Source organism: Phytophthora parasitica, assembly GCF_000247585.1.
Source record: "Phytophthora parasitica INRA-310 unplaced genomic scaffold supercont2.1, whole genome shotgun sequence".
Lineage (NCBI taxonomy): Eukaryota > Oomycota > Peronosporomycetes > Peronosporales > Peronosporaceae > Phytophthora > Phytophthora nicotianae.
In genome coordinates this window covers 344433-371690 of record NW_008634126.1, presented here as the reverse complement: position 1 = coordinate 371690, position 27258 = coordinate 344433, and the positions used below count along the sequence as shown (strand labels likewise).

General features: G+C 50.2%; 14 protein-coding genes across 14 annotated transcripts; 9 read left to right on the top strand and 5 right to left on the bottom strand.

Annotated features, from left to right (window-relative positions):
• Window positions 1-476: 476 nt before the first annotated feature.
• On the top strand, window positions 477-1846 carry PPTG_00094 (hypothetical protein). Its single transcript, XM_008891458.1, has 2 exons — window positions 477-970; window positions 1030-1846. The coding sequence occupies exons 1-2, from the start codon at window positions 571-573 to the stop codon at window positions 1641-1643; spliced, it is 1014 nt and encodes a 337-aa protein (XP_008889706.1). The 5' UTR covers window positions 477-570; the 3' UTR covers window positions 1644-1846.
• Window positions 1847-2244: 398 nt separating this feature from the next.
• Window positions 2245-4391, bottom strand: PPTG_00093 (aspartate-tRNA ligase). The gene is made up of 2 exons (XM_008891457.1): window positions 4325-4391; window positions 2245-4263 (listed from the first exon to the last, which is right to left on the bottom strand). Exons 1-2 carry the CDS (start codon window positions 4336-4338, stop codon window positions 2310-2312), a joined length of 1968 nt encoding a protein of 655 aa, XP_008889705.1. The 5' UTR covers window positions 4339-4391; the 3' UTR covers window positions 2245-2309.
• Window positions 4392-4463: 72 nt separating this feature from the next.
• On the top strand, window positions 4464-5987 carry PPTG_00092 (hypothetical protein). The gene is made up of 2 exons (XM_008891456.1): window positions 4464-5686; window positions 5762-5987. Exons 1-2 carry the CDS (start codon window positions 4513-4515, stop codon window positions 5866-5868), a joined length of 1281 nt encoding a protein of 426 aa, XP_008889704.1. The 5' UTR covers window positions 4464-4512; the 3' UTR covers window positions 5869-5987.
• Window positions 5686-7294, bottom strand: PPTG_00091 (hypothetical protein). The gene has a single exon (XM_008891455.1). It carries the CDS (start codon window positions 7247-7249, stop codon window positions 6041-6043), a length of 1209 nt encoding a protein of 402 aa, XP_008889703.1. The 5' UTR covers window positions 7250-7294; the 3' UTR covers window positions 5686-6040.
• A 207-nt stretch (window positions 7295-7501) lies between these two features.
• On the bottom strand, window positions 7502-8860 carry PPTG_00090 (hypothetical protein). The gene has a single exon (XM_008891454.1). The coding sequence runs from the start codon at window positions 8748-8750 to the stop codon at window positions 7716-7718; it is 1035 nt and encodes a 344-aa protein (XP_008889702.1). The 5' UTR covers window positions 8751-8860; the 3' UTR covers window positions 7502-7715.
• Window positions 8861-9224: 364 nt separating this feature from the next.
• On the top strand, window positions 9225-10763 carry PPTG_00089 (hypothetical protein). Its single transcript, XM_008891453.1, has one exon. The coding sequence runs from the start codon at window positions 9328-9330 to the stop codon at window positions 10456-10458; it is 1131 nt and encodes a 376-aa protein (XP_008889701.1). The 5' UTR covers window positions 9225-9327; the 3' UTR covers window positions 10459-10763.
• Window positions 10192-12126, bottom strand: PPTG_00088 (hypothetical protein). The gene is made up of 6 exons (XM_008891452.1): window positions 11970-12126; window positions 11764-11905; window positions 11540-11706; window positions 11434-11478; window positions 11058-11368; window positions 10192-10999 (listed from the first exon to the last, which is right to left on the bottom strand). Exons 1-6 carry the CDS (start codon window positions 12090-12092, stop codon window positions 10498-10500), a joined length of 1290 nt encoding a protein of 429 aa, XP_008889700.1. The 5' UTR covers window positions 12093-12126; the 3' UTR covers window positions 10192-10497.
• A 924-nt stretch (window positions 12127-13050) lies between these two features.
• Window positions 13051-13949, top strand: PPTG_00087 (hypothetical protein). The gene has a single exon (XM_008891451.1). It carries the CDS (start codon window positions 13284-13286, stop codon window positions 13734-13736), a length of 453 nt encoding a protein of 150 aa, XP_008889699.1. The 5' UTR covers window positions 13051-13283; the 3' UTR covers window positions 13737-13949.
• A 346-nt stretch (window positions 13950-14295) lies between these two features.
• PPTG_00086 (hypothetical protein) lies at window positions 14296-18084 on the top strand (the record flags this gene model as incomplete). Its single annotated transcript, XM_008891450.1, has 6 exons — window positions 14296-14602; window positions 14696-14898; window positions 14959-15198; window positions 15271-15323; window positions 15405-16461; window positions 16525-18084. The coding sequence occupies 6 exons, from the start codon at window positions 14296-14298 to the stop codon at window positions 18034-18036; spliced, it is 3372 nt and encodes a 1123-aa protein (XP_008889698.1). The 3' UTR covers window positions 18037-18084.
• Window positions 18085-18311: 227 nt separating this feature from the next.
• Window positions 18312-20671, top strand: PPTG_00085 (hypothetical protein). The gene has a single exon (XM_008891449.1). It carries the CDS (start codon window positions 18363-18365, stop codon window positions 20316-20318), a length of 1956 nt encoding a protein of 651 aa, XP_008889697.1. The 5' UTR covers window positions 18312-18362; the 3' UTR covers window positions 20319-20671.
• Window positions 20162-21175, bottom strand: PPTG_00084 (hypothetical protein). The gene is made up of 3 exons (XM_008891448.1): window positions 20920-21175; window positions 20726-20851; window positions 20162-20669 (listed from the first exon to the last, which is right to left on the bottom strand). The coding sequence occupies exons 1-3, from the start codon at window positions 21029-21031 to the stop codon at window positions 20425-20427; spliced, it is 483 nt and encodes a 160-aa protein (XP_008889696.1). The 5' UTR covers window positions 21032-21175; the 3' UTR covers window positions 20162-20424.
• Window positions 21176-23314: 2139 nt separating this feature from the next.
• PPTG_00083 (hypothetical protein) lies at window positions 23315-24357 on the top strand. The gene is made up of 3 exons (XM_008891447.1): window positions 23315-23627; window positions 23699-23963; window positions 24035-24357. Exons 1-3 carry the CDS (start codon window positions 23333-23335, stop codon window positions 24282-24284), a joined length of 810 nt encoding a protein of 269 aa, XP_008889695.1. The 5' UTR covers window positions 23315-23332; the 3' UTR covers window positions 24285-24357.
• Window positions 24358-26043: 1686 nt separating this feature from the next.
• On the top strand, window positions 26044-26697 carry PPTG_00082 (hypothetical protein; the record flags this gene model as incomplete). The annotated part of the gene is made up of 1 exon (XM_008891446.1): window positions 26044-26697. The coding sequence occupies one exon, from the start codon at window positions 26044-26046 to the stop codon at window positions 26695-26697; it is 654 nt and encodes a 217-aa protein (XP_008889694.1).
• A 185-nt stretch (window positions 26698-26882) lies between these two features.
• PPTG_00081 (hypothetical protein) lies at window positions 26883-27224 on the top strand (the record flags this gene model as incomplete). Its single annotated transcript, XM_008891445.1, has 1 exon — window positions 26883-27224. The coding sequence occupies one exon, from the start codon at window positions 26883-26885 to the stop codon at window positions 27222-27224; it is 342 nt and encodes a 113-aa protein (XP_008889693.1).
• Window positions 27225-27258: the final 34 nt, after the last annotated feature.

Below are 27258 nucleotides of genomic sequence, written 5' to 3'. Positions count from 1 at the left end.
GACAAATGCTAAAGTGTGGTGCGTTCCTACCTATCTGTCAATGACAAATAGGTAGGAACATACCACACTTTAGCATTTCAAACAGAATTGCGAAGTACTTAGCAGCACTTGCAACGCAGACTAGCTTTACAGCAACCAACGAATAAGGCCAGCTCGTCCGTGTTCAGTTCGTTAAATCGTTGCAAACCAGTACGAATCATCAAGACGCGTTCATGAAAAACAGCTTCACGGTGAAGCGTATTTTTATGATGAAGTTCACCTCCTAGTGACCAGACTACTGAATTGTCCAAAATGGAAGTGCCACTGGAGACCTTGAGGCGGGGGCAGCGGGTACCGTTTCATTAAGGTGGTCGAGTCGATTGTGGTATGGCCACAACGCGAAAGCGACAGTTCTGTAAGCGCAGTTTGACGGCTGTATCAGACCTGATTTCAGCACAATGAGAGCTGGGTTATCCAGCTGATATCGCGCTTGTCCTCGCCCCCTTCCACCACAAGTTACGTGCTTACGATCAGACTTGGTTTGCTTGGGGTTTCGATGTCGCATTTACGAGCTTGAACTCGCTCACCCAGATGCGTTCGAGCAGCGGGAATTCGGTCTCCCCAGCACGAAGCTTTGACAGTGACGATAATAGTGTCGCCGAGATAGGGGCGACTTCTTCGACGTACACTTCCGCTTTACGAACGCACTCGCGGCGGTGCGGGTTTCCAGAGTGCCAGAAGACAGCCAAGCGTGGTGGACTCTGTATCTCGCACGGTGGAGGCAAAAAATGTGCGGTCAAGGGCTGCACTACCAGTGTTGTCAGTCGGGGATTCTGTGTCGCCCATGGCGGAGGGAAGCGATGCCAGGCTCAGGGTTGTACCAAAAGTGCTCAAACCGGAGGATTCTGCTGGATCCACGGCGGAGGGAAGAAGTGTGGGTACCAGGGCTGTAAGAAGCGAGCACAGAGCGGCGGTGCCTGTATTTCACACGGTACGCAGCATGCTCATGGGCTGGTCCTCAACCAAAGGCTAACGATGATCTGGTTACAGGAGGAGGCAAGCGGTGTCGAATGGAAGGGTGCAACAAGGTGGTGCAGTACGACGGACTTTGTGTAGGCCATGGTGGCTATCGTAAATGCTTATCGCTTAATTGTGACAAACGTGCATTGGCAAACAGCTATTGTCAAGCTCATGGGGGCAACTCGATTTGCCATATCACTGACTGCCAGAAGCGTGCCATTCGCGGTGGTGTCTGCTCCGAGCACAAGGCTCAATTGTCACCCAAACCGAGTGTGGTATTTGCGCGTTGTAGACCGTCAATCGATCTTCCGGAGACTCTATTCAAGGTTGAACCCACAGAAGTGGGTGGTCCTGGCCAAGACCAAAGCAACGGATACCACACACCAGTATACACGAATTCTACAACTCCCGCGACGTATACCCCCTCGAGTGACCTAGACATGGTGTCGTTTCAATACGTTCGACAAGGATCGTCGTCTTTACTGGACGGGAGGACGATGGTAACCCCTATTTCGAAGCGCTTCAATGCCGGCAAAAGCTACGATCCCTTCGAGCGAAAGAACGTTCCGGTGTTACCAAGCTTCCAAACGCTGCAAAGGAGCTGTAGCTCGTCTCCGTGGTCCGAGGGATCCAACATGGACTGATCTAAGCCTACGTCGATGCCGAACGAAGGCATCGAGGACTCGACGACGTGCGATGATCCGCCAAGTAAAATAGTCAAACTACGATACCCTAGTCTAGTTCTATATCTTGAAAGAGTTAGAAATCGCAAAACGTAGAAGATAACGGCGATTTAGAACACATCGAATAATTTGGAAAGAAAAATATGATGAGGTTGAGGTGGGGATCAGTTTGGTTTCTGGACGGCATTGTAACAAGGTATAAAATGTCCCGACCATCTCAGCGAAAGCTGTTTGAAACCTTCATCATTTGGGATTAGAACTTCTAGGAAGAATTAATCCCACACCTGATTTGGAATCTGAGCAGATTAGTCAAGCCTATTCCTTAGATTTGAACCTTACGGACAATACCATAGTTTTCAAATTCTGATCGATGATGCCTGGAAGCCTTGCTGGACGGAAGTAGATATCGTCGCTATGAAGCATGTGGCCTCGATCCGGATATGAGGTGCTTTGCATGCAAGGTTTCTTGAATTCTGATACACAGCAAACCCATGCGCTGTAGTCGCCAATGTATTCTTGAGTAGCGAGCCTCGGTTGTAATTAAAGCACGTTAAGCACACAATGGAGAACAAAAACTCGTTTATTATTATCCTCAAAAACTGGTACCAAAGACATTGTATCTGTTGCCTACACCTCTTTCTCATTCACATGGATGTGATACTCCTCAAGCTGTTGAGGAAGCACCGGTCCTGGCGCGTTAGTCATAAGCTCATTGCCCGTAGACGATTTCGGGAACGCGATCACATCTCGCAAGCTCGGCGCTCCACACAGGATCGCAACAAGACGGTCGAGGCCCAAGGCAATTCCTCCATGAGGTGGAGCTCCGTGACTAAGAGCTTGCAACAAGTGCTCGAAGCTCTGACGCTGCAGAGTCGGTAGCTCTAGCACGTCCTCAAAAACAGCTTGCTGCAACTTCGCCTGATGAATACGGATAGAACCTCCACCCAGTTCCCACCCGTTGCAAACAATATCATAGTGCTGAGCAGTGATCTCCAGGAGCTTCTCAGCGACTTCGGGGTCCTCCAACAAGCTCCTGTCGCCAGCTTTGGCTAAAATCTCATTCAAAACCGCAGCATGGTCCGGGCGAGGAGCAGTAAACGGGTGATGCGTTGCTGATAGCGCAACCTTATCGCCACTCTCAAGGACGTTACCGTCGTCATCCTCACTGCGTTCAAACATGGGGAAGTCTATGACCCACAAGTGGTGGAAGTTGTTCGGATCCAGTTCCTCTTGTAAGTATCCCTTGGCGTACAGCAACTGCGAGGTGTGTGTACGCAGACGTCCCAATAGAGTGTTGACGTCATGATACGAACCGGCAGAGAAGATAAGAACGTCTCCTTCCTCAGCGTCCAGACGCTCGTTCAGCTGTTCAATCTCAGAAGCGGACAGTTTCTTCGCAAGCGAAGATTTCCACTTGTTACCTGCTTCCACTTTAACCACAAAGGCGCCGATTTGGGACGCGCGTTTAGCCACTTTCTCCAGTTCGTCCATGTCTTTACGGGAAAACCCATCGCTTGCAAGAGATTTTGTATTAATAGCACGAACCACGCCGCGTTTACCGTGGATCTTCGGATTCTTGTTCATAAGCGCAGTCTTGAATGGCACAAACTCGCAGTCTTGCAGTAAATCGTCCACATCTTTCAGTTCAATGCCGTAACGAGTATCTGGTTTGTCGGCACCGAAGCGGTGCATGGCCTCATCGAAGGCCATGCGAACAAATGGACGACCAGGTAGTTCCTTACCCGCCGCCTTCCAGATCTCTTTAACCAGACGTTCCATCAGACTCATGACGTCTTCACGAGTGACAAACGACATTTCCAGATCGATCTGAGTAAATTCCGGTTGGCGATCGGCGCGGCCACCTTCGTCACGGTAGCATCTCGCAAGCTGGAAGTATCTATCCAGTCCACCGACCATTAGCAGTTGTTTGTACTGTTGTGGACTCTGCGTCAGCGCGTAGAACTGTCCTGCAGTTCTTGTTGGCACCAGGAACTCCCTGGCGCCTTCCGGCGTGCTTTTGAACAATGTCGGCGTCTCAATTTCTAAAAATCCCTCGGAACACAGGAAATTACGTGCTGCGAGGGAGATTTTCGAGCGGACTATGAGGTTTTGTTGCAATGCAGAGCGACGGAGATCGAGGTATCGATGACGCAGTCTCGTGTCCTCATTAGCCACTTCGGATCCCGTGGCCACTTGGATTGGCAGGTTCACGCACGGGTTTAACTCTGTGATCTCGTCCACGACCACTTCCACTGCACCTGTAGCCATCTTGTCGTTGCGCATATTGGCTGGCCGTGCACGAACGACTCCCGAGGCTTGCACTACAGACTCGGGGCGGATTTTGCTCACCACGTCGCTGGATGATTGTAGGAAGTCTTTCTCCAGCACGAGCTGCGTGACGCCGTAGCGGTCTCTCAATGACAGGAACGAGATGGGGCCGAATGGGCGGACGGCGTCCACCCAGCCGCTTAGCGTCACGCGCTGGCCCTCATGCGGCTCCTGACGCAGCTCCCCGCACGAGTGAGTGCGGAACGAGCTGAAGGAACGAGCTAGCAGCGAGCGCTTCGACGCATGCCGCAGCCTAAATCAACAATACATTGAGATGGTACGCAATTGGAGCAGAGAGTGATGAAGGTCAGTACCTTGTGGCGAGCATTTTGTCTGCTTGGTCGCGAGCTCAATTTTGCAAGTGTGCGGTCTGTCTTTGATGGATAAAGTCGATGTGGTACAGTGTACCATGGAACTGCAATCGTACACAAAATGAACACAATATAGCCATATTGTATCTGCTTTTGGTTGTCGGGACCAGCCATTTCTTGAGTGTGTCAATATGGTGGCGACGGGAGTGTTTGTGGCGGTGGCGGAGGGCGTTGTGGTGACGCTACGCAACACCACGGTGTTTGTGCTTCCTTCGACCAGCTCGGCCACGCAGAAATTGCTGCGATTCGAGGTCCTACAGGGCGCAGACGGCGTGGCGGAGACTGTTGAGGACGAAGACGAGACCAAGAAGAAACAAGCTACGCAGCCTGCACCGCCGGCCAACCGCATCACGACCGTGGAACTGTTCCAGCCTCATGGATCCGATCTTCTAGCACTGCTTCTGCTTGTGGATGAGCGACGTCTGGTCTACTACGAGCTGAACCTGACGGCCGAGACGCTTGTGCTCAAGGCCTCGCGTTCGGTTCCTCGTAGCGCCACGTGCATGACCGTAGGCCACTTAAAACTGCCCACTGGAGAGACCAAATACGCAATTGTGGTGGGTCAGAAGACGGGCGAGGCTGTGGCCGTGCCCTTCCCGGACGTGGACCGCGACCTCAAGACGTTGCTGGGCCACACCACATCCATGGTCACTCACGTGGCCGTAAACCACGACTCATCACTGCTGCTCACGGCCGACCGAGACGAGAAGCTGCGTGTATCCAGGTTTCCGAACGCTGCGGTCATTGAGAGCTACTGCTTGGGCCACGCTGCCAGTCTGACAAAAGTGGCTTGCAGTGCTGTGACCCCAGACCTTGTGGTGTCCACATCCATGGACAACACCTTAAAGCTGTGGCAGATGACGACGGGCAAGCTACTCGCATCAGAAACTCTACTTCCCGGTGTGGAGGTATCTCTGGAGCCTTTAGATGAGGAAGCCAGCAGCGCCAGTGACAGTGGCCGCCAGGCTGCCAAGAGTCTGATCAACGTGTCGCTGGCCATTTGCCCCAAGGCGAACGTTGTGGCCGTGCTTGTGAACTACCAGCATGTGCGATTCTTCGAGGTCGTGGCTGATGGTGAGGCCCACACGCTAAAGGAGCTGGAGATCTCTAACGAGGACGTGCAGACACTACTGGCGAATGAACCATGCGAGCTGCTGTTTACGGAGGACGAAAATCTGGCCGTGTCGTACAAGAAGAACCCATTCCTGCAGTTGTTTTCGCTTTCTAAGGAGAGCAAGAGGTTGTCACCTGTTGACACAGTGAGCGCTGCATTTAAAGACTTCCGGACCGCCGCTGAGACGATTGGTACGTTCATGTGTTTTGTATTGTTGATAAATTCTTGGTGTACTAATGATATTTTGATGTTCGTGTAAACTACAGAATTGGTCGATGACGAGGAGAAGGCTTTGGAGGTACTTGAGGACGGACTGAAGAAGAAAAAGGCTAGGACTGGCGAGTGGAACAAGAAGGTGCCTGGTGAGAATTAATCCGAATGGGGCTTTACTTTGGTGTGCTTTTATGTTTTGCTTTGTATTTTGCTGTTCCCGATGCACTTGGATATAGTAATTTCGTAAGACTTCCGAATTTTGGGGGTTGCATTTTCGTGATTGTTTTCGTACATGCATTGCAGCTAGCGTTGCTCCTCACTACACATCCAACTTACTCGCTCCTTCTCGCAAGTTCCTTGAGTAGCTCACCCGTTGAGAGGGTCTCCAGGTCGACGGCAGGCACATTGAGCCAGTCCACAGGGTTCTTGAGGACCTTGAGGGTCTTCTCCTCCCAAGATCCAGCGGCAGGCTGGTGCATGTACTCCCAACGAGCCGTCAGCGGCAACGACATGAGAATCGATTCCACACGTGAACCGGGAGTCAGTAGTCCGAATTTAGTGCCGCGGTCGTACATGATGTTGAACTCTACATAACGTCCACGACGCATCTGCTGCCACTCCTTCTGCTGCTTGGTGAACGGCATGTCCTTGCGTTTCTTTAAGATCGGCAAATAGGCGTCCAGCATGGAGTTGGCACAGCCGCGGATCATCTGGAAGTTCTCCTCGGACGTGTCCGTGAGGTCATCGAAGAAGAAACCGCCAATGCCGCGGCCTTCTTGGCGGTGGGGGATATAGAAATACTCATCACACGCCTTCTTCCACTTAGGGTAAATGGCGGGATCACGCTTGTCCAGCTGCGTCTTGTACACAGCGTGGAAGTGACGAGCGTCTTCTTCGAAGAGGTAACTGGGCGTCAAGTCGGCGCCACCGCCGAACCAGCCGATCTTCTTGGGCTTACCGTCCTTGTCGAGGTAACCGGTTTCTACTTCAAAATACCGGTAATTGAGGTGGATCGTAGGAGCCATGGGGTTGTGCGGGTGCATCACGAGGCTCACTCCACAGGCGTAAAATGGCAACTCGGCCCCTTCCTTCAGGTCTTTGCCTCTAGCAGTCATCTGCTTCACAGCAGCAGGCGGCAGTTTGCCGTGGATGATGGATACGCCCACACCAGCCTTCTCAAAGACGTTACCGTCCTGCAAGATGCGACTGCGACCACCTCCGCCGTGTCCCTCACGCTCCCATTTGTCCTCACGGAACTTCTGGCCGTCCACGGCCTCAATACCCGCGCAGATCTCGTCCTGCACGCGCATGATAAGCGCCTCCATGCGCTTGGGAAGTGGCGCCTTGGTGTCAAACTCGATGCTGCTCTTGGGGACCTTATCTTCGGACAGAGGTTGGTACAGGAACTCGGACGTGGGAATGGCGCCCTTGCAGCGGCTGGGCTCCTGCTGGGACAAGTACGAGGCGCCCAACGCCGCGGGGACCACGGCGGCGGCCAGCCATGGCCGCGAGGGCTTCAACAAGGTGCGAAAGTGACGCATGGACGCTTGGCAAATCTTGGACTGAACCTGCGGCTCCCAGCAAAAGTATCCGAAAGTAAAGACACGCACTTTTGGGTCATCACAAATGCGAACTTAACGAGCAAACGACAAAACCGGAATAAAATGATACGTGACAAACTAATGATTTTAACAGGTAATGAACCATTAAAATGGCTTTTTGAATAAAAAGTACTGTAAGGAAAAGTGCTACGAGCAGTCAAGGCAAGAACTTTTTTTTTAGGAAAAGTGCTTTAGCCAACCTACCTTAGAGGGAACCAAAGTAAGAAATACTCTGTAGTTATTGGAGCTACCTTAGAGAGAACTCCAATAACTACAGGGTATTTCTTACTTTGGTTTGCATTGGTCGATATGTACACACACGAACGAATATCTAACTTTTCAAGCGAGCTCGGCCAGCATAACTCGAGTCTGGTCAATATGCCAACGACTGCTGTCATGGCAAAGCTTAAGGCTCCGACTCCACCTTCAGCCAGTCTACGGGATGCTTGAGCACTTCGTAGGTCTTGCCCTCCCATGAATCCTCCTTTGGTGAGTGCATATACTCCCAACGGGCAGTCAGAGGCAGCGACATCATGATCGACTCAACACGCGAGCCCGGAGTCAGCAATCCGAACTTGGTACCGCGGTCGTACATGATGTTGAACTCAACATAGCGTCCACGGCGGATCTGTTGCCACTCTTTCTGTTCCTCAGTGAACGGCATGTCCTTGCGGAGCTTCAGGATGGGAATGTAAGCGTCCAACATTGAGTTGGCGCAATTTCGGATGCACTGGAACGTCTCCTCGGACGTGTCGGTGAGATCGTCGAAGAAGAAGCCACCAATGCCGCGGTGTTCCTTACGGTGAGCAATGTAGAAGTACTCGTCGCAAGCTTTCTTCATCTTCGGGTACCACGTGGGGTCTCGCTTATCTAGCTGCGTCTTGTAGACAGTGTGGAAGTGGCGAGCGTCCTCCTCGAACAGGAAGCTCGGGGTCAGGTCGGCACCTCCGCCAAACCAGCCAATCTTCTTTGGATTACCCTGCTCGTCCTTACCGACCTCGATCTCGAAGTACCGGTAGTTGAGGTGGATTGTGGGTGCCATGGGGTTGCGCGGGTGCATTACGAGGCTGATGCCACACACGTAGAACGGGAGATCCTTTCCGGGCGGAAGCTCGGCGTTGCGCTGCGTCATTTGCTGTGCAGCGGCAGCGGGTAACGTGCCATTGATGATGGACACGGCCACACCGGCCTTCTCCATGACGTTCCCGTCTTGTAAGATGCGACTGCGGCCGCCACCTCCGCCTTCGCGCTCCCATTTGTCTGTGCGAAACTTCTTGCCATCGACTGCCTCAATACCGGCACAGATCTCGTCTTGAACGCGGAGAATCACGTGCTCCATGCGCTTGGGTAGAGGCGCTGATGTGTCGAATTCGATGCTGTCCTTTGGCACCTGATCTTCTGACAGCGGGTGATAGAGGAACTCGGAAGAGGTGGTGACCATTGTGGAGCGTTGCGAGGGTTATTTGTCGTGCTGCTTTAGTTAGAGGAGGTGAATACGGGACTGAGGCGAGCATTGATGGCCGCGTATTGCCTCGTGCAGATAGATGACGCATGCCGGCGACAGGCTCTGCCAAGACAAGCGTTGGGGTGGCAGCAGAAACGCAGCGAAGCATTCGTGCAGAGCAGGGCAAGTTGACGTTCTAGGTCACAGATCCGAACTTAGCATGCGAACTTAGCTAAATGACGTGGTCCACTTTAACTTGAAAATTGGATTATTGTTGCTGGAGTGAGCCATTATAGAATTCTTCAGAAGTAGAGGGTTTCAGTGAATGCTGTACTTCACGAACTCACATATCAACTTCTTCACGATGAAGATATGATGCTGGCGTTTGTCTGCGCGACAGCAGATCCCATCGCCACACCACAAAAATATGCAGAGCTTCATTGGACAGCCTTGTCAAGAGAAGAGTGACATCCCGCGATTGAGTGACATATCAATTTAACAGAAACGATATCCGTTATGCTAATCCAGCATATGGTCGTTCTGGTCGTCAACACCTCTGGCTCTGCAGTCCGCGATGGCCGAGCTTCTGGTGAATGTGCCACAGATGCAGCGCGATCTGCAGCGTGCGCGTGAAGACAACGCGTATCTGCGCACACTGTTGAGGCAGATGAACATTGACGACGTCGGAGCGCCGCCGGAACAACAAAATCTTCACAAAAATCCCCGTTCCAAAGAACTAGACGACAACGAAGACTTCGACAACGCCTTAGCGCGACGGCAGGCGCGTCTGGACACTGCTGCTAGCACCAACGAGGCTTCATCCACTGTCTTGGAGCTTAAAAGCGCCAACGACCGCGTAGCCCAGCTGGAACGGCAGCTTCTGGACGCTGAGGAGACTATCTGCCACCTCAAGGCCGAGAAACTCGCCGCGTTAAGAGACGTCGAGCGCCTCATCGCCACAACGACCGACAGAGAACAACGATCACCCAATAAGAACGACAGTGAACAACAGCGCAAATTAGTACTGGAACTGGAGACGCGATTAGCTGAGCAGAAGCAGGCCCACACTCTCGAGCAGGATCAGCGCATGGCTGTAATCCGAGACCAGGAGCTCGAGCTTAAGACACTGCGTGACCAGCTAGAAGAGAAGACAAAGCAGTACAAGGAACTGCAACAAAGACACATGGACCTGCTGGAGATGGATGACCAGGCAGCGACGATGAAGCAGCGAGTTACTAGCGGTGTAAGTCAGTTCAGCATCTACGGAGAAGAGAGCGATGACGACGACGAATCCAAGGTAACCAAGCCACAGAAGGACGTCCCTGGACGAGCGAGAGCGCCAGCTGATGCGGATTCCGTGAATCCAAAGTGGCACGAAGAGCTGGTGCGTCATCCAACGCCCCACTTCGATCTCGAGTCGCCAGAAGTGGCCTACATTCTCCGAGCGTGGACGAATAACATTAAAAAGATGCGCTACTTGCGTCGCTGGCTCATCCAGGTGGTTAAAACCAAAGGCCCGCTGCCTGAGGACTTCCCTATGGGCGTGGAGCTGCCTCGACTGCCGCCTGAGGTGCGTGACGGCTTCCTAACACTCGTACTGCCGCTGCTCCGCCAACAAACCGAACGGGAAATCCTCGCACATTCCCGTCGATACAATGACGGCGTTCATACCGACCTGCGTTTCCGTCTTGTACCGCGTGAATAACTTAACCAAAGAGGTAAATAACCTTAACTGTTATGTCATTTACCGCAACTGTAGATTACAGTATTCTCGTGTGATCTCGTCGATAACGCTTGCTATCTGAGTCTGCAGTCGATCCACCTCTTCCTTCGTCGCCAAGTGTATCTGTTTAGTGTAGTTCTTTACGTGACTAGTGTTTGAATCCTCCCACGATCGCTGAGAGCGGAGAAATAGCTTCTGAGGATCAAAGAGCTCTCGTGTCTGCACCTCATGAGTAAAATTCTCCACTTTCGTCTCCATCTGCTGAAGCCGAGAACGAGATTTCTGCCGAGATGTCCACTTCTTCCATTCCTGTTTGTAGCCTTGCTCGATTTTGTGGATGGAATCTGCATGTGCTTGGAAGAGTGTTTGTACTTCTTGAACCTGAGTGCGCAGTGCGTGAGGAATGCTGTCTGTTGCAGTGATTGGGCTCAATTTGGAGTCTGGACTATCGCTGGTGTTGAGCGAGAGCACGAGACTATTGATCCACTTGTAGAACTGAGCTTCGTCTTCTATCATCTGCACACTAGCAGTTAAATAATGTCAGAATAAACTCGGGAGATATACCACGCAACGCAGCGCACCTTTGAGCTAGCACTTGGACTTGCTTGGATAATCTTGATGTTGGTCCAGCTAGAAGATCGAGAACATAGGCTGGAATAAGCTCCTGGTGTCCTCCAGATTTGTTTTGCAGATTTTTGAGACGAGCTAAGAGTCGATCATGGTAGCGGGTGTAGGCTTGTAACTCGTTCAGATGACCTTGTAAACGACCGAATGCACTATGCAACTGGTGCGTCTGTCCTTCCATGGATAAGTTCTCCTCACAAGGTGCTAGTGCAGTAGAAACCGCATGGAGCGCAGCCTTTTGAATGCGCGCAGTATCAATATCCACGTCCTTCACAAAGCACAATGACAGAAACTTAGAATTATCTACAGCCCACCGATTGTGCAGCATCTTACATTCGGGAATGGAGGTAAACGCGGTTGTGTTGTGTCTGTGCAGCGCTGTACCAGTACAATAAGTAAGTCAACAGTACATGCAACGACATAACTTTTGTTTACACACCTCAAGAATATAGCGGCCCTGCTTTTCAAAGAACCTGGAGAATGCCAGCAGCCACGCGACGGCAAGCAGAAGCACTTGACTTGATGATCGAGGTGGTACAGAATAAAATGTAGTGCACACGAAACCCCACTCGTAGAGATAGAACCGCACTAACTCCATCTGAATGCCTGCACAGTAGCCACAATCAGAAATTATTGCTTTAGAGTGCAGCAAAGATAAATTACCGTGCAGCTCAGTGTCAAGGAGTGAACTCTCTAACACCTCAGCGTCATTAAGACGCTCCACTTCTCGACTGTCTACTTCAAAATCTGCCAGCACCACAAGCACCAAGTCATGTAGCAGCCTCCATAGTGTCCAATACTCGCGCTGAAACAGCAAGCAACTATCAAAGATCCGGTAAAAAGCAGAATTCTAAGCATCCAGCACGCACCTCCGTCGTCTGGTTCTTCTTAGCCTTGCGCAGCAGATCGATGGACACGTAGCGCACACCGATGGACTCGAGTCCGAGGCGCAACAGGTAGCCGAAGCGAGGCGTGTGCGTAGCGGCTCGCATTTGTAATCGAACGAATTTGACGGGGAAAGCGTGGTGTACACAAATGAAAAGTGGAAGTTTCTGGGAACAAGCGTGGGAAAGTTACAAAATTGGACCGCAAGGGATCTGATTGGCTGGGATGGCATTCAGACGAAAAAGCCATTAAAATTTTAGTGGTTTTTTTTCGTCTGAATGCTATCCAAGCATATATTATTACGACCCAAAATTGGACTATTTTGAGTTGGTTCCGAATAACCCAAATAAACCATTGGCTGAGATGGTATTCAGACGAAACCATTCAAATTTGAATGGTTTTTTTTCGTCTGAAACATTTTCGTTCAGTAATAAAATAGTCGTTATCATTAAATACTGCAATAATTACAGGGTGGAATGGTCCAATGAGGACAAATCTCTTTTTACTGAAATGAAGTCAAAAATGCCCTGATCAATAATTGATCTCTTGAACTCAAGATTGCCTCATAGTGCTGCTCGCTAATACGGTAACGATGGCAATGGAGATATCGGTCCACGTGACACTACTATCAACACCCAAGAAGATGAGATGTCTGGGAAGGAGCATTTGTATGGAACTGTTGCGCAAGTCAGCCTGTGTACACTGTTCCCGCCTTCTAACATTCCATTCCTCACAGTGTCCACTGATTACAGCAGTGTTTTATCGATTGCGGCAACCTACTTTGAAGCAGAGCTTTGGTGACGACTTAACCCGATGTGGTCTCTAATCTTTTTTCGTGGACAATCACGACATCCGTGATTGTCCACGAAAAAAGATTAGAGGACAGGCGTGCCCTAAGAAAAAAGACCCCCTCCCTTATCTGATACTTGAAGTTGATCATTTTTGATCATTTTGTCTTGGTGTTTGTAAGAGCACCGGGAAACTCGGAAGATACCATTTTGACGCCCGCACGCCGCATTGCGACGCAGCTGCCTTTCGCTGCCCGCAGCACTCCACTCGAAGTAAAGGCCAGCACATTAATACGCTCATTATGCTGAAGTTCAGCACCGTGGGGGCCTCATTATGATGGTTTGCCCTCATCTTGGCTGTACATATCCTCAGAGAGCTGTCGAAGTTGCCAGCATGCTGCTCGTGGCGCACGCCATGGTGGGCGTGTTTCCCATCGGGACTGTTCCATTACTAGTATTGATAGCGCTAAGCCGGTCGGAACTACAGTAGCATTGCACTGGCGTTACTGCATGCGACCATCCAATCCAAGATATCTAGCGGAGACTTTCTTCGTTGGCGCAAATGTCCACTTCCGAATTTGCAGCTTTGGTGTCACAAGCGACTCTCCATTCACAGTCACCGTAATGACCACGTCCGTAAAGATTCCGACCACGTCGAACGCCAGCTCCACGCGGACAACTGGGCGTACCACCGTCGGAGCCTCCCACCGCGTCCGCCTCTGCTACCACGACGAAGCGTACCGTCAGCGCACCGAAGAGCGCACCAAGAACCTCATCGCAGATGCTTCATTGCCCACGACCTCCAGTACGAGCGCGTTGCTGGCCAAGAAGGCGCTCAAGTACCGCAAATTATACGACCGCATGACGGGTGTGGACGTGAACGACCCCAACTTCGACGTATTCGAGTTTCTGGGCATCGACTGGTGTAAAGCCTCGCCCGTGGGGACCTCTGGCCACGCATAAAGACCGTAGAAAAGATAGGTATTTATTGGTATTGTCCAGCTTTGTGCGCCCAGGCAGATGCTACAAAGGGGACGAATGCATAGTCACGACGAGTTTTAGATAACTTGGTAATGTATCATCAAAGCTCTTCTAAGTAATTCGATTTGGGAGTTGTACATGTAGTAAAAGTTGGATCCGAAGCCGTTGGCAGATTATAAGTTGAAGGTGATGAATGCGTAGCGGCAACAATACCTGCCTTTTTACGTTGTATGAGATACAAATTCTTGGTGTCAGTTCGAGGCCAGAGGAGTATTGTCGCCTCCATCAAGTTGCCTGAGAGCGTGTAATAAAACTTAAATACTGCAATGGAAATATCGTATTACCACTGGTTTTGGTGTCACTTGATCCTGTTCCGTATTCACCATCGTCGAACAGCATTGCCGATTTCCTCGAGTTGGTATTACGTACAGACTCTATGGCACAGCTCAGGACATGTCGTAGCCCGTTTTCCAAATACAGAAGGACTTGGACCGAAATAGTTGGTTGAGCGGTAACAGCATTCGAATCCTGTGGGTCAATAATGGCAACGCAGCAAGACTTGAAGCCGACTGTATCCGACGAAGATCTGCAGAAATGCTACGAAGCTTTCACTCGACGTAGACTAATCCGCGGAGAGCGAAGTATCCGAACCTCTGAAGGATTCCAGAGACTACACAAGAGATACCAACGCACGAGCAGCGTAGTAGCAGAAACTGGCCCAGCAATTTTTACGGACGGTGTAGACGGCGATTCTGGGTGTCTACGCAACGTTTTGAACGTATTTTTCAATCCGAAGGTTTTGCGAGTGATTACCGAAACTTGCTGGCGTTTGGCACATTTCGGTGGTGGTACTTTAAATGCTGAGAGGGTTGGTCAGTCTCGTGTTGTTGAGACTTAATAAGTAGCTAACAAACTGTCCCTTTGTGGCTAGGATTGCGCAGGCCTTGAACTTGATGCGGAGAAATACTCGACTTTCTCTTTGCGACTGATCCAGTGGGTTATTCCAGAGTTACCACGTCGACAGGTTCAAGATCTTGTACAATATGATTGGGAACTTGACCGCAAATTTGATGAGCTTGGGCGTGATGGTTTGAGTTTACGAGGCTTTGAGCTTTCACTCCTTGATCTCCTGGTTTCGTGCACGGTACGAAATTGCTGCTGCAACGTTGATTCCTACTTATATTGTGTACATTGCTGTTGGTAGGATGGTACTGTGGCCAAGTGCCTCGAGTTTCTGAATCTGATGGCGCGATGGCTACAACATTCACTACCCCCATATATTATACACGACACTGCGGGACAAGTTGATCAAGACGATGTGGCTAATAATTACTCCAATCAACTTCCCAAAGCTGTTCCAATGAAGATTGTGTGGAACATAGTTCCCTTTTCCATGATGGCTCCATGTCAAATCGGCCCTCAAGGTTTGTACTGCGAGTTGAAAGTAAGTACAAAAACCTAGGAAGAATGTATGATGTTTTGTATTACCCACTTTCTTGTGGTTTTGGATTTTTAGACCAAAGTTTGTTCATCACCTATAGTCGTCATGCTCCTGGCTGCCGATGAAAAGTAGGTAATAGATCACTGTGATGCTCGCTGTATTGGCAACAGTTGACCATTTCACTAACTTTTATCCTTTTCCTTCTACAGGCCTCTCGAGATGGTGCTCGCTACGAACCCCAAGCTCCTTCTCAAAAGAACTGAAAGTCATAAGGTTATCAACAACAAGATTGCTGGTTGTTGGACATTTCATATGAACTCAAAGACGTCAATACTCTTGGTTCCAGGATCTACAGTCAATCACCTGTCCAAAGCGCTCTACGCTTGCTTTCGTACATGCGATTCTGCCAAACCCATCTTGGAATCTCGAATGGTGGGAGGTGAATGTGACAGCAACAATCAACAAATTGTTGTCAACGAAGAGCAGTCTGAAGCTCAAAACGCAGCTTTGACCTCAGCTTCCACTGGTTTAACTCTATGTACGAGTGTTCCAGAGCAAAGTTCTCTTCGCATTGGGAGCAAGAATGTCTTCTACCGAATGGAAAGTATGAGCCCGCGCATTTTCACATTGGAGCACAGTACGCAGCTTGGCGAGGAGATTACGATAGTATTGACAGCGTCGCTTCTTCAGAGTAACAATTCTGTGCCGACAACTTCAGGAATTGAGACAAACTCAACATTTAGGGTCAGCGATAGCTACCCCCAAGATGGTGAAGTCACCCAGGACGATGCGCATACGTTGATCTTCATTATCAAAAGCACCTTACAACGAAAAAATGGATCAAAGCAGGACCAAGCCATACTACCACGACAGTGGTTCACGTGTTTGAATACTGCCAAAGAAACTAAAACTATTCTCTTTGAATCTCCAGAAATGAAAAATGGAGAAAAAGTGACGGAAACTCAGTGCAGAGAGATTTATCAGCTCTTTATCTTTACGCTTCACGGGGTAAACATTGAAGTCGCTTGCAACGCAAAGATACCAGCACAAACACGAGAGGAATCCGATCCAGACACACCCGAATCTGAGGCAGATAATCCAAATAAGTTCTCGGAGGTGACCAGTTCTAGGCTGTTGAAGGATCTTTTACAGCTCCAGAAGATACGGCAGCTCGATAAAACGTCAGAACCTCTGCCAGATATGGTAGTTGGTACGCCAGTGAGTACCACCAAGCCCGTCTCAACCACAGAATCTCTTCGCAGCAAGGTACGACAAAATATCCATCGACTTGTACCTCTGATAGATGATATATTCTTTTCACTGCACTAGATTCTTCGTTCGCGCCAAGAAGCGAGATATTCTCGCTATCTGGAACTACAAGCTGAAATTCAGAGCAAAATTCTTGAAAGGAAGACAAGCAGGAAAACTACTACTCAAGAATCTGACCACTCTGATGAGAGCGTACAAATTCCACTATCACCAGACTCAGAGCTCGAAAAGCGCGTGAATCAGCTTGCAGCTTTCTTCCACGAGATGGCAGTGCACCAGCCCAGAGATGACGAGTTAATTGGTGGTGCTACTGAAGCGGCTGAAGCAGTGGCAGAAGAGCAATTGCTCAAGAGATTTAGCGAGATGTTCGACTACGACTCAGATTTACAGAACGCTTTAGACGAGGAGAAGTGGAGCACTGACTCTGTCAAAATCGCTCGTCGTCGAGATTCTATCTACACAAACCTGCCAAAGACGATGCCGACAACTCGAGCTGATATCCCTGATAAATGCTCAAGGACCTATGAAGACTATGAGAACACTGCACAGTACATTGAACAGCTCATGGAGGACGTAACGAACCACACGGCGCAGCAGCAAGAGCAACAAAACCTCGAAGAGGAAGAGCGAAAGCGAGCAGTTGTGACGCAGCTAGTAGATTCGTGGCAATACACACAGCATCGAGTGTATAAGGCAGAGACACGGAAACGAATCGACGAGATGGAGAAGAAGCGACGTAGTCAATGGCTGCAGTCCGAGTACATTCAAGCAAAACGTGGTGATAAACCGGAACGTCCAGTGCTGATCTTACCAAAGCAACGATTCCTCGTTCAAGAGCATTCAATCCCTTCAAATGCGATTTGGGAGGTACCAGGAGCTTCAAATAACCCGGCTAAAGTTATATTGCCATCAGGACCAGCAGTAGATCTCGTTAGTCCCATGAGACCCACGTCACCGCATACCGAAAAGGTTTTCAAGCCCCAACGCCCTCTAGTTCGACCTGCAACAGTAGCAACTTCAGAACGTTCCAGTAACATCACAGCCTTGCGCTCTGCAGCAATTTCTCGTGCTCGAGTACGACGCATAAGAAGTGCCCACTCAACCGCTCGAGGTGAGTCAACTCCGAGTAGAATCCAAGTGATCTCTCCTAGAAATCTCGATCAACCGATGTCACCACAGCAAGAGATCCCGGACTATTCATTGTCGACTTTGAACGACGAAGAAAGTCCGAATAGTTTAGCACCGACAAAATCTCTTACTAGTCCACGGTTTGTCGATGATCCAGTGCATCTCGAAGCCCCGTCATTGACTTCCCCGACTGAACAGGGTTGTTTTGTGGATGCCGATACGAAAGTCACGTTAACGGAGAAGAGCCCTGTGAAATTTGAAAGGAGACGGAAAAGGAAGAAGCGTTCTAAAATTCCAACGGATATCCACTTTCGACGTCGAGTTCTGGAGTTGGTATCAATTTCAGCGCAACTGCAAGCTCTCGACGGCGAGGAATGGAAAGAGGCTCAAGGTATTGCAAACGTCGATGAATTGAGCAACATGCCATGTCTTCCACCTAAATGAACACACAACTATTCTTTCATTGCTGTGGTAAAGCATAGAATCCAAGTGCATCGAAGCTGTTGGAGATAAGTTAACGTGCTTCTCGCTCGTGTTTGTAAATCAAAAACTGATCAAACTCAATCGACAATGGATTCGTTTTCACAGGTAATAATCCATCTCCTTACAAACTCCATATATCAAGAGTCAGCAAATGCATTCGGAGCAGTAAATATTCGTTTTCAGTAGATTTCCCACCCGCAGTAAAGCTCACGCAGCATCAAAATGGTTCCTGCTACAGCGACACCGCTGTCTCTGACGCGGCATTCCTCTCTCATTCCCCCCTCTCCATGGTGGCTGTAACGTCTCCAATATCGCCGGTAACGCTGCGTTGGCGAGCGGTAGGAAAAGATGCTCCTGATCCTTTGGCATTCGGTACTGCAGACGACGAAGAAGAAATTCGCAAGAAACTGGACCTTAACGACAGCTCCAAGTTGCTACCTGAAGCCCCACAACTCACTCTTGAATGGCACAATCTGACGCTTCGAATCATTGCGAATGACACTGAAAAGGTTATTATACATGATGCCAACGGTGTCGCCCACCCCGGTGAACTCTTGGCCATCATGGGCCCTTCAGGGGCAGGCAAGAGCTCGCTGCTCGACTGTTTATCCGGACGAAATACCAGCGTTGAGGGCAGTATTTTGGTTAACGGAGTGCAAGCAGGGACCCAAAAATTGAGGAAATTGGTGGCGTATGCCATGCAGGACGAGATGTTCCACTCGACGCTGACGGTGAAGGAACATTTAGTGTTCCAGGCGAGATTGAGACTCGGTGGACACTTCAGTAAGAAGCAGTGCCAACATCGAGCCAATGCTGTGCTCCACGAGCTGGGATTAACTGGATGTAAGGACACTTTGATCGGTGGATGGATGCTACGTGGGATCTCAGGAGGCGAGAAGAAAAGACTGGTTTTTGCCTCTGAGATCCTGACCAACCCGGCGGTCTTGTTCGTAGACGAACCCACCTCTGGACTGGATAGTTGTATGGCACGTGCGGTGGTGCAGCAATTGAAGCAGCTTGCAACGAAGCGGACGGTTGTGACCGCGATCCATCAACCTTCGTCAGAGGTGTATGCGCTCTTCGATCGCCTTTATCTACTTGCAGAGGGCGCGACAGTGTTTGAAGGATCTGCACGTAAAGCGATCATACATTTCGTTACACTTGGACTCCCGTGTCCGCAATTTATGAATCCAGCGGACCATTTCATGGAACAACTAGTGGTACTTGAAAGAACTACCGATAACGAAGGATTGGCTCGTGTTCAACGACTGAAAGATTCGTGGAAACAGCAGAAAACTACCTGGACACCCAAAATATCCGGAGATTTTGTGGACATTGTGGTTTACGACGTGGAACGAGAAGAAGATGTTGGATATTACTACGGGAAGAGCTTGTCTCTGTGGGGCCAAGTGGAAGTACTAGCTCACCGTAATGCGCTACGACTGGCACGTGACCCCATGGCCCTCCGTCTACAAGTACTACAAACACTCATTTTTTCGTTTCTACTTGGCCTCATTTACTTCCAGCTAGATGTGGATCAGAGAGGTATTCGTAACTTTTCGGGAGCTTTTTTCTACATCGTGACAGACCAAGTGTACTCTGCTTCGATGCCTGCTATCATTTCGGTACCTGTGGAGCTCCCGATTGTGTATCGAGAGCTAGACGTGGGGCTGTACCGTATCGGTGCCTGGTTTCTCGCTAAAAATCTGTGTGAGCTGCCTTCCCAGATCGCGTTACCGATTCTAAATCTGATTCCGATCTATTTCTTGATTTTTGGAATCTTCGGTAATCCTGGGTTCCTGGTGTTTATGCAGATGCTTATCCTGCTTGTAGCGATGAACAGTGCGTGTGTGGCGTTCGGTTATGCTGTATCCTGTATCTGCCGTCGAGTGGATATCGCTCCTATTGTGGGGAATATCATCATCATGCCGTTACTGCTACTCGGTGGCATGTTTGTGGATCCCGAGCGAGTGCCTGTCATGTTCCGGTGGCTCGAACTCGTGACCCCCTTCAAGTACGGATACTTCGGCTTCATGCGTGTGTTCTGGCGTAACGCAGCAAACGTACCGTGCGATTTAGAAAACACAGCGGAATGTACTCCTATATCAGGGCACGATGTATTGGAAAGCTACAATATTCCAGATCAGTCTATCTGGAACGACGTATGGAGTCTCGTAGCGCTCAGTCTGTTCTTCCGTCTTCTCGGTTTCGTAGCTCTGCACTTCAGTGTCCGTCACAAGTAGAAATAGCCGCAATAATTGTTAAAAACTTAAAAGTGAATTTTATACTCCGCTGCCCTGTATCATTCATACAAGGGAGAAGAGCTTACACCTTTAGAGCTTCAGTAGCCTACGAAAGGGAGGGCACACCAGCTTCCACTTCCACGACGGCCTCGATCTCCACTGCCACGTTGAGCGGTAGGGCGTTGGTGCCCACAGCCGAACGCGCGTGCTTGCCCTTGTCTCCGAAGATGGCGGCCACGGCGTCCGACGCGCCGTTGATCACACCTGGCTGCGCAGTGAACGTGTCGACGCAGTTGACGAAGCCCGTGAGCTTGACGACGCGCTTAATGTGGTCCAGCTCACCCAGTTCCTCTAACAAGATCAGAAATTAGTCTCAGTTTCTGATAAATTTGAAGAACAGGTCGTACTTTTAAGCGTGGCTAGCAGAGCTAGAGCAACGCGTTGCGCCGCAGCGTACCCCTCCTCGGTAGTCAAGTCCTTGCCCAGTTTGCCAGTAATGAGCTCCCCCGCAGCCGTCACGGGCAGGTGACCAGCTTTCGAATAGAACGAGCATTTAGAACGGAGACGTTCGTGGTGAATTGCTGGTAAAATATCGATGTACCGGTGTAGATGTAGTCCCCCGTGCGCACGACGTTAACGTAGTTACCCTTGGGGGCGCCCGCGGCGGGCAGTTCGTAGCCCAACTCGGCCAAACGGTCCTCGATCTTGCCCATGTTGTTAAGTATTGGCAGCGTCAAAATCAGTTATTGTGGCCTGACAGGGTACGTGGCACGCTGTATGCGCAAACCGTCGATTAAATTTGGCAGTCCAGAGCATCGAGTTACATGGTCACCGCTCTCGCGGTCAATCGACGTTTGACTCTCCCTCACTACGCGAAGAAACTGTAGATCATGCCGTCGTTGGCGAATGGCCAAGATACTGGCGACATGAATATTCCATGCAGTGCGGCGTGATCAAAGTGGCAAAGGCAGATAAAGATGCTGTAAGATAAAATCTAAGGCTACAGCTCTTGAACTGTGGCAGTGATGTTTGATGGAGCAAGTAACTTGTTCTCATACAAGGTGTATACCTAGTTCAGCCAATTTGTCGGCCTGGTGCTCGAAACTATTGAATCTACACAAGGAATACATATTGGTAACGTTTGCATGCTTCCGACTACAGGTATGACTTTCTTCGGCTAAATTGTCGGGTCTGGAAATGTGATCGTGCGTCGTGATAGAACGATTGTGCGAACCGCTCATGGCGTGTGATCCCCTATTGCATATCGTAACACACTCGATTCGCGAGCAAATGGCTGTTGAAGCTGTCTTACACATGTGCGCGATTTGACACAAACACGGCGATCCAGGAGATTGCAACCACACACATACAGAACGGTTTAGCAACGTAGAAACTGGATCAAACTTGTTGTCCCAAGGCAGATCCTACCTTGCAGGATCAAAATTTGAAGAAGGCAGTACAGTGATTCTATCACGGTATACCCTGTACAGACTGTAAAAGTCTGTAGAATCCGTTCGCATCAGAGGATTCAGTCACGGAATCAGGATGTGAAAGACGGCATTGAAGGCAGAAGCTGGCACAAGTTCAAAAAACAAAAATTACGAAATCCTTCTTGTGGTGTTTCCAAAGACTGCTCAATCAACTACAGCACATGTATTAATACTAACCAAGTCAAGGCCCTTTGACGAAAACAAGCAAGTTCGAAAGGTACGGAAGCCTCTCTTTACTACCCGTTAACTACGAAGTACAAGAGGGAGGAGGAATTTCCTTTTCGAATCGGACTGTGCACTAAACGTAGTACGGCTGACTGCAGTGATATCTTCCCTGACTTCCCAGCAAAAATCGTAGTGAGTGTCACTGTGAGTTCGAGCACTTCAACATACAACTTGACAACAAAATGTATCTATGGTACTTCTTCATGTCAAAAATGCATTGGAGCCTGTCGAAAACGCTGCTGTGACGCTTGCTTGACTGCTTCGTCACTCATAAGATCAACGTCACCACCTCTTCGCGCTACGATGGGGGTTATGACGAAGAGCTCTCCATGTTTGTTGAAGGAAAGATACATGTATCGGTAGCGTGGATAGGTACGCAGTTTTGGAGACCTTGGACGCCCGGCTCGTGTTTACATAGTTTTGAGCAGTCCGATGTCAACGGACTGATATTCTTTTCGAACTCGGACGAACAGCGTGGAATTCCTTATTGGCGTTCTTCTTTTCTCAATGCAACGGTTGACTCAGACACTTGGTGGTCGAGCACGATCTTCACAAGCATGTTGGATTTCGAGAAAATCGAATGGTGCAATGCGTTCACCATGCAAGACTTGCATGGCAGCTTGTAGCAAGTTGCAGTGTTCATTCTCGAAAATACCGTATCAAAGTTCGAAGCGACAATTGCACTGTGCACATGTGTACGAGCTCTCTGGAAGCACCTGTTGAAGCCCCATCTTGATTGAGTGCAGGCTGTCAGGTTCTGTTGCTAACGTGCGGAATCGGAGCATGCCAAATCAAGCAGAAAGCTCATGCCTAACCTCCTGTCTGGCAATTCATTTTTATGCCACAAAATTAGACAGGGCACTGGAGATTACAACATAAGGCAGATCATTTAATCCCAAGTCAAATTTACAATCGAAAATAAAACAATTGTAAAACAACTTACGCAGCCAAATTAATTATCTCAGGTTCTTAAAAATTGATTAAAATAACGCAACTTCTTACAAAGTCGTTGACAAGCATTCAACCACAAACTGTAAACCTTCTGACTCGACTATTGTTGCGATAGCCGTTCATACAGATGGCTGTTTCCGGGCACGCCTTACCACTGCCAGTGCATCTCCATACGTAAGTTCCGCCATCACGGATCTCCCTGTGAGGCATTGCTCCCGATCCCGACTTGGCTCCTCGTATGCTTGCGCCGCTCCACACCGCAATGCAACGTTTTTTCAACTTCCTCATTCCTCCATTTACTCTCAACGCAACAACTCGCCTTCTCCGATCCTTTTGCGTTCCGACAAGATGAAGTTCATTGCCATCGTCGCCGCTGCTGTCGCTGCCTGCGCCCTGACCGTCTCCGCTGATGTTGCCACTGGTCCCGTGTGGGGCTACCGTGCGAACGACGCCAGCATGGTCAACACCGACAAATGGGCCGATAGCTGGGCGACCTGCGGTGGCAAGCGTCAGTCCCCCATCGACATCAAAACATCTACCAAGTCTGGCAAGGGCAAGAAGCTCCCGCTCAGCTTTACCGGACGATGCCCTCAGTACAACCTGACGGCACCTGCTGAGCCGCTTGAGGTCGACGTTGTTGGAGGTAATTTCATTGTGATTGGTCTCGTCATTTGAGATGTACTCGGTTTTAATGCGTTTGATATGTTTGAACAGGCAGCTGCGCTGTCGCAGTGAACGATGCCTCGTACAACATGGCTCAGTTCCACTTGCACGCTCCCTCGGAGCACACGCTGAACGGCAAGGCTTTGGACGGCGAGATCCACTTCGTCCACAAGTCTGCGGATGGCAAGGCTCTCCTGGTCATCGGTTTGTTCCTGCAGGTCGGCCCCAAGTCGGACCCGTGGCTGGGCCCCGTGCTTGACGCTCTTGAGCATGTCAACTCGACTGATGAGCGCTCCGCGGCGGTCGTGGTGCAGCTGTAAGTTCCTTCGTCATTATATATTTTTTGATTAACAGAATTACTTACGATATGCTTCGTTGTTGACACAGGAAATCGTACTCGAATCTGATCCGTCAAGCCAGCAAGCACTGCGGTGTCTACAACTACCCGGGCAGCCTTACCACCCCTGGTTGCGATGAGACTGCCGACTGGTGGGTGGTGCAGGACCCGATCAAGATCTCGTCTATCGACTTTGGTCGTCTTCACCAGGACCTGGTTGAGTACCACATCACGGATAACGGCAACAACGCGCGCCCGGTGCAGCCTCTGAACGGCCGTAAAGTCACGCGTTACAACTAAGAGCCTGCGAGATACCATCTCACTACAGTAGACATTTTTGCTGACACTTCACTACATCGTAGAATACAATCCGTGTGTTTTGTTTAATCTCGACTGCAGAGAAACTAAGTCAAATGCACTATTGCGTACGGGGGATTCCCTCTACTTATATTTCGGTCGTGTCACCTCCATTTTACAGTGTCATTAACGCTTCGAAGCAACAAAACCACGAGGACGTGTCCTTTTCACGATAAAAAAAGCACACAGGCACAGTACACATTCAACAACACAGTAAAATGTGTGAACCACACGTCTAAAGAGAATCCACCACAACATACATCGCACCACAACCACTAATTCACCAATTTCACGACAATGCATTTTTATTCAATCAGATCCAACATAAATACCTATTTTTAGCCAATAACACCCTCAGCTACTCTGCTAACTGCTCTACAATTTTCTGCACAACCTGTGGAGATAGCTACAGTTGAAGTCGAGCTCTGCAAGCTCAGCCAGCTCCCAGCTTTGTAGTTTGAAGTTCAAGATGTCGTGTCGCGTAGCAGTAAGACAAAGACTTCAAAGGAACTAGGAAACGTTGGACTAACTGCAGAGGGGGGTTGTCACCTTCGAGGTTTCCCTACTTAACCCCAAATACTCTACGTGGGAAACACTCTGTTCATCTGGTTAACTTTACAATCACTAGCTCCTATCCTGTGCAAAATCTAACACAACCACCACTTTATCCCCGCCACCCAATTCCTTTGCAATGTCCGCTCGCCTGGAACACCCTCATCCCAAGTATGCCCATTCGGACGCCGATATACGCGTATAGCGTTCTCCATTGCCTGGAGTGACGTCGGCCAGTGCAATGTCTGCGCTGACGCAGTTCCACACGCAATGCGGGCGCAGCTGTAACGCTGCAGATGGACGCCTGCTCAGCAGCAGCAGCAACAACGCCGTTCCCGTGTCGGGGGCGTGTCCGAGCCTGCCAGGAGCTCGATGTGGTGACCATCGACGAGCTGTACCCGCATGTCACCCATGTGCGGCCCCTCGCCAGGCCTTACGCCGTTGACGAAGGAGCTCCCCCGAGACTGGGTTGCTCAAGGGCTACGCCCTGCCCGAATTTGGAGAGCGCTTATTCAGCGCTTTGGGCTCGATGAGGAGATCGCACCACCGCTTTTTGCCGTCCAGCACTTCATATATCACCATGTTGGGTGGCAGTGACCGGATGGGCGCTCTTCGCCTGAAACTACGCGAGACAGGCTTCACGAACGGCGAAGAAGACAATGCAACGTTTACGTTCATAAGGAGGGAGATAGGGTTGGCAGACCAATGGTTGGAATTGGGAGTGATGCTCACCCTTTTGTGGTAGGAGTTACCACGAAGAAACTGTTACTTCAAGCTGACCGTGATCCCGAATCCTTTATTCTGCACGTGAATGCCACATACAATCTCACGCAGACTGGCTACCCAGTTATTCTAATTGGGATCTTGGATCGTGCGAGAAAGTTTCACCTACTTGTAATTTTATAGCATCTCAGCAGCAACAACCTCAGTATGCAGAGATCCTGTCGATGCTGTGAAAGGTATTTTTGGAAGTGACGGGTAAGCCACTCAGCGTTCATTTTGCAATGGGAGATGCCGATAGTGCGCAATGGCATGCGCTTGACGAAGCTTCGGAAGAGACGGCAGCCCGAAAAAGTTTCTGATGTGCTATTTCTATGTGGCGAGAAAAATCTACGAGAAGACTCGATCCTTTGACACCAACGTTGCTGCGATGATCATGCGTGATCTACACGAGCTGCACTTCTCCAGGAGCTACTCGGAATTTCAAGAGCGTAAGGCAGAGGTTCTTGGCAAATGGGAAGGCTACACTCAGCTGCGCATATTCGTCAGCTACTTCAGATCAGTGTGTCTGAACGCTCGTGTGTGGCGCTGGCAGTGCTACCACACTGTGAGTGGTTTTGCAACGACTGATAACCCGTGTGAGGCATATAACGCCACGATTAAGCGTGACGTCACGCTCAGGCGAAAGCTGAAAATTGGCGCATTGATTGGGCAACTCCTGATCCTGTGTCGAGGTGAAAGTGTACGTGGTCGTGCTTTCGCTCTAGCGCCTGGAGTTGACGACCGGATGGTAAGACGCGCTAGAGACCTTGATCGAGCTGGCCTGCTGCGGGAATTCACGCCCAAACGCACCTCTATTGTGTTCCTGCTTGGATCCGATTCGAATGCAGCAATCACATCGTTAGTGTCGTCGCATCACCAGCAGCACACGTGTTCAACCTACATGAGCGCCGCTCTCGAGGAGACCTGCCGATCTCCGCCCATTTTGGCGCCGAGACAGATCGAATGGACAGCAACCGGGCGGGATGTGAACATCAACTCGCGTTGCTGTCCTTGTCGGCTGTGGTTCAAAATGGCATGCTGAGTGCATCTCCTGTATGCTCTTGGCACTGTTGGAGACGTCAACGCTGCGGGCCGCGACACGCTAGTCTATCACGGGAGCAGCAAGCGCAAACGCTGGGAAGTGCCTGGGCAAGCCACAGGAAGGCCAAAAGTAAAGAGGCCTGCATTGTCAGTAGAATAGGTCAACCGTTAGTTAAAATCACACAAATGACAGCAGCACCCACTGACCTTCGTACGAGCCCAACCGATAGCAGCGCACATGAGTCCATCCTGCTGCTCGACCAGCAGCGAACACAAGCGTATCCAACAGCGCACATGATAGCGCGCATGTGCACAACCAGAAGCAGCGCGCACGAGAACGACCTGCAGCAGCGCGCACGAATTCATCCAGCAGCGGGCACGACCACCAGCGAACACGAGAACGATCAGCAGCGGGCACGACCACCAGCGAACACGAGAACGATCAGCAGCGCGCATCAGCACGATCAGCTGCAGCGCGCAGTCTTCCCTCACGACCCACCGCTCGCCTGCACGCCCTGCACGCCCTAGGGCTCCACCAACGTACGTCGTCGCCTTGGGGGGG

Coding starts and splice junctions, on each gene's coding strand:
- PPTG_00087 (XM_008891451.1), top strand. CDS start 13,284: ATGCGACCATCCAATCCAAGATATCTAGCGGAGACTTTCTTCGTTGGC.
- PPTG_00084 (XM_008891448.1), bottom strand. CDS start 21,031: ATGGGCAAGATCGAGGACCGTTTGGCCGAGTTGGGCTACGAACTGCCC. Junction 20,852..20,919: donor GGGGGACTACATCTACACCG/GTACATCGATAT, acceptor TCTATTCGAAAG/CTGGTCACCTGCCCGTGACG. Junction 20,670..20,725: donor TCTGCTAGCCACGCTTAAAA/GTACGACCTGTT, acceptor TGATCTTGTTAG/AGGAACTGGGTGAGCTGGAC.
- PPTG_00092 (XM_008891456.1), top strand. CDS start 4,513: ATGGTGGCGACGGGAGTGTTTGTGGCGGTGGCGGAGGGCGTTGTGGTG. Junction 5,687..5,761: donor GACCGCCGCTGAGACGATTG/GTACGTTCATGT, acceptor TGTAAACTACAG/AATTGGTCGATGACGAGGAG.
- PPTG_00091 (XM_008891455.1), bottom strand. CDS start 7,249: ATGCGTCACTTTCGCACCTTGTTGAAGCCCTCGCGGCCATGGCTGGCC.
- PPTG_00083 (XM_008891447.1), top strand. CDS start 23,333: ATGAAGTTCATTGCCATCGTCGCCGCTGCTGTCGCTGCCTGCGCCCTG. Junction 23,628..23,698: donor TGAGGTCGACGTTGTTGGAG/GTAATTTCATTG, acceptor ATGTTTGAACAG/GCAGCTGCGCTGTCGCAGTG. Junction 23,964..24,034: donor GCGGCGGTCGTGGTGCAGCT/GTAAGTTCCTTC, acceptor TTGTTGACACAG/GAAATCGTACTCGAATCTGA.
- PPTG_00090 (XM_008891454.1), bottom strand. CDS start 8,750: ATGGTCACCACCTCTTCCGAGTTCCTCTATCACCCGCTGTCAGAAGAT.
- PPTG_00085 (XM_008891449.1), top strand. CDS start 18,363: ATGGTGGCTGTAACGTCTCCAATATCGCCGGTAACGCTGCGTTGGCGA.
- PPTG_00088 (XM_008891452.1), bottom strand. CDS start 12,092: ATGCGAGCCGCTACGCACACGCCTCGCTTCGGCTACCTGTTGCGCCTC. Junction 11,479..11,539: donor AGGGCCGCTATATTCTTGAG/GTGTGTAAACAA, acceptor GTACTGGTACAG/CGCTGCACAGACACAACACA. Junction 11,000..11,057: donor GTCCAAGTGCTAGCTCAAAG/GTGCGCTGCGTT, acceptor TTTAACTGCTAG/TGTGCAGATGATAGAAGACG.
- PPTG_00094 (XM_008891458.1), top strand. CDS start 571: ATGCGTTCGAGCAGCGGGAATTCGGTCTCCCCAGCACGAAGCTTTGAC. Junction 971..1,029: donor CGGTGCCTGTATTTCACACG/GTACGCAGCATG, acceptor ATCTGGTTACAG/GAGGAGGCAAGCGGTGTCGA.
- PPTG_00089 (XM_008891453.1), top strand. CDS start 9,328: ATGGCCGAGCTTCTGGTGAATGTGCCACAGATGCAGCGCGATCTGCAG.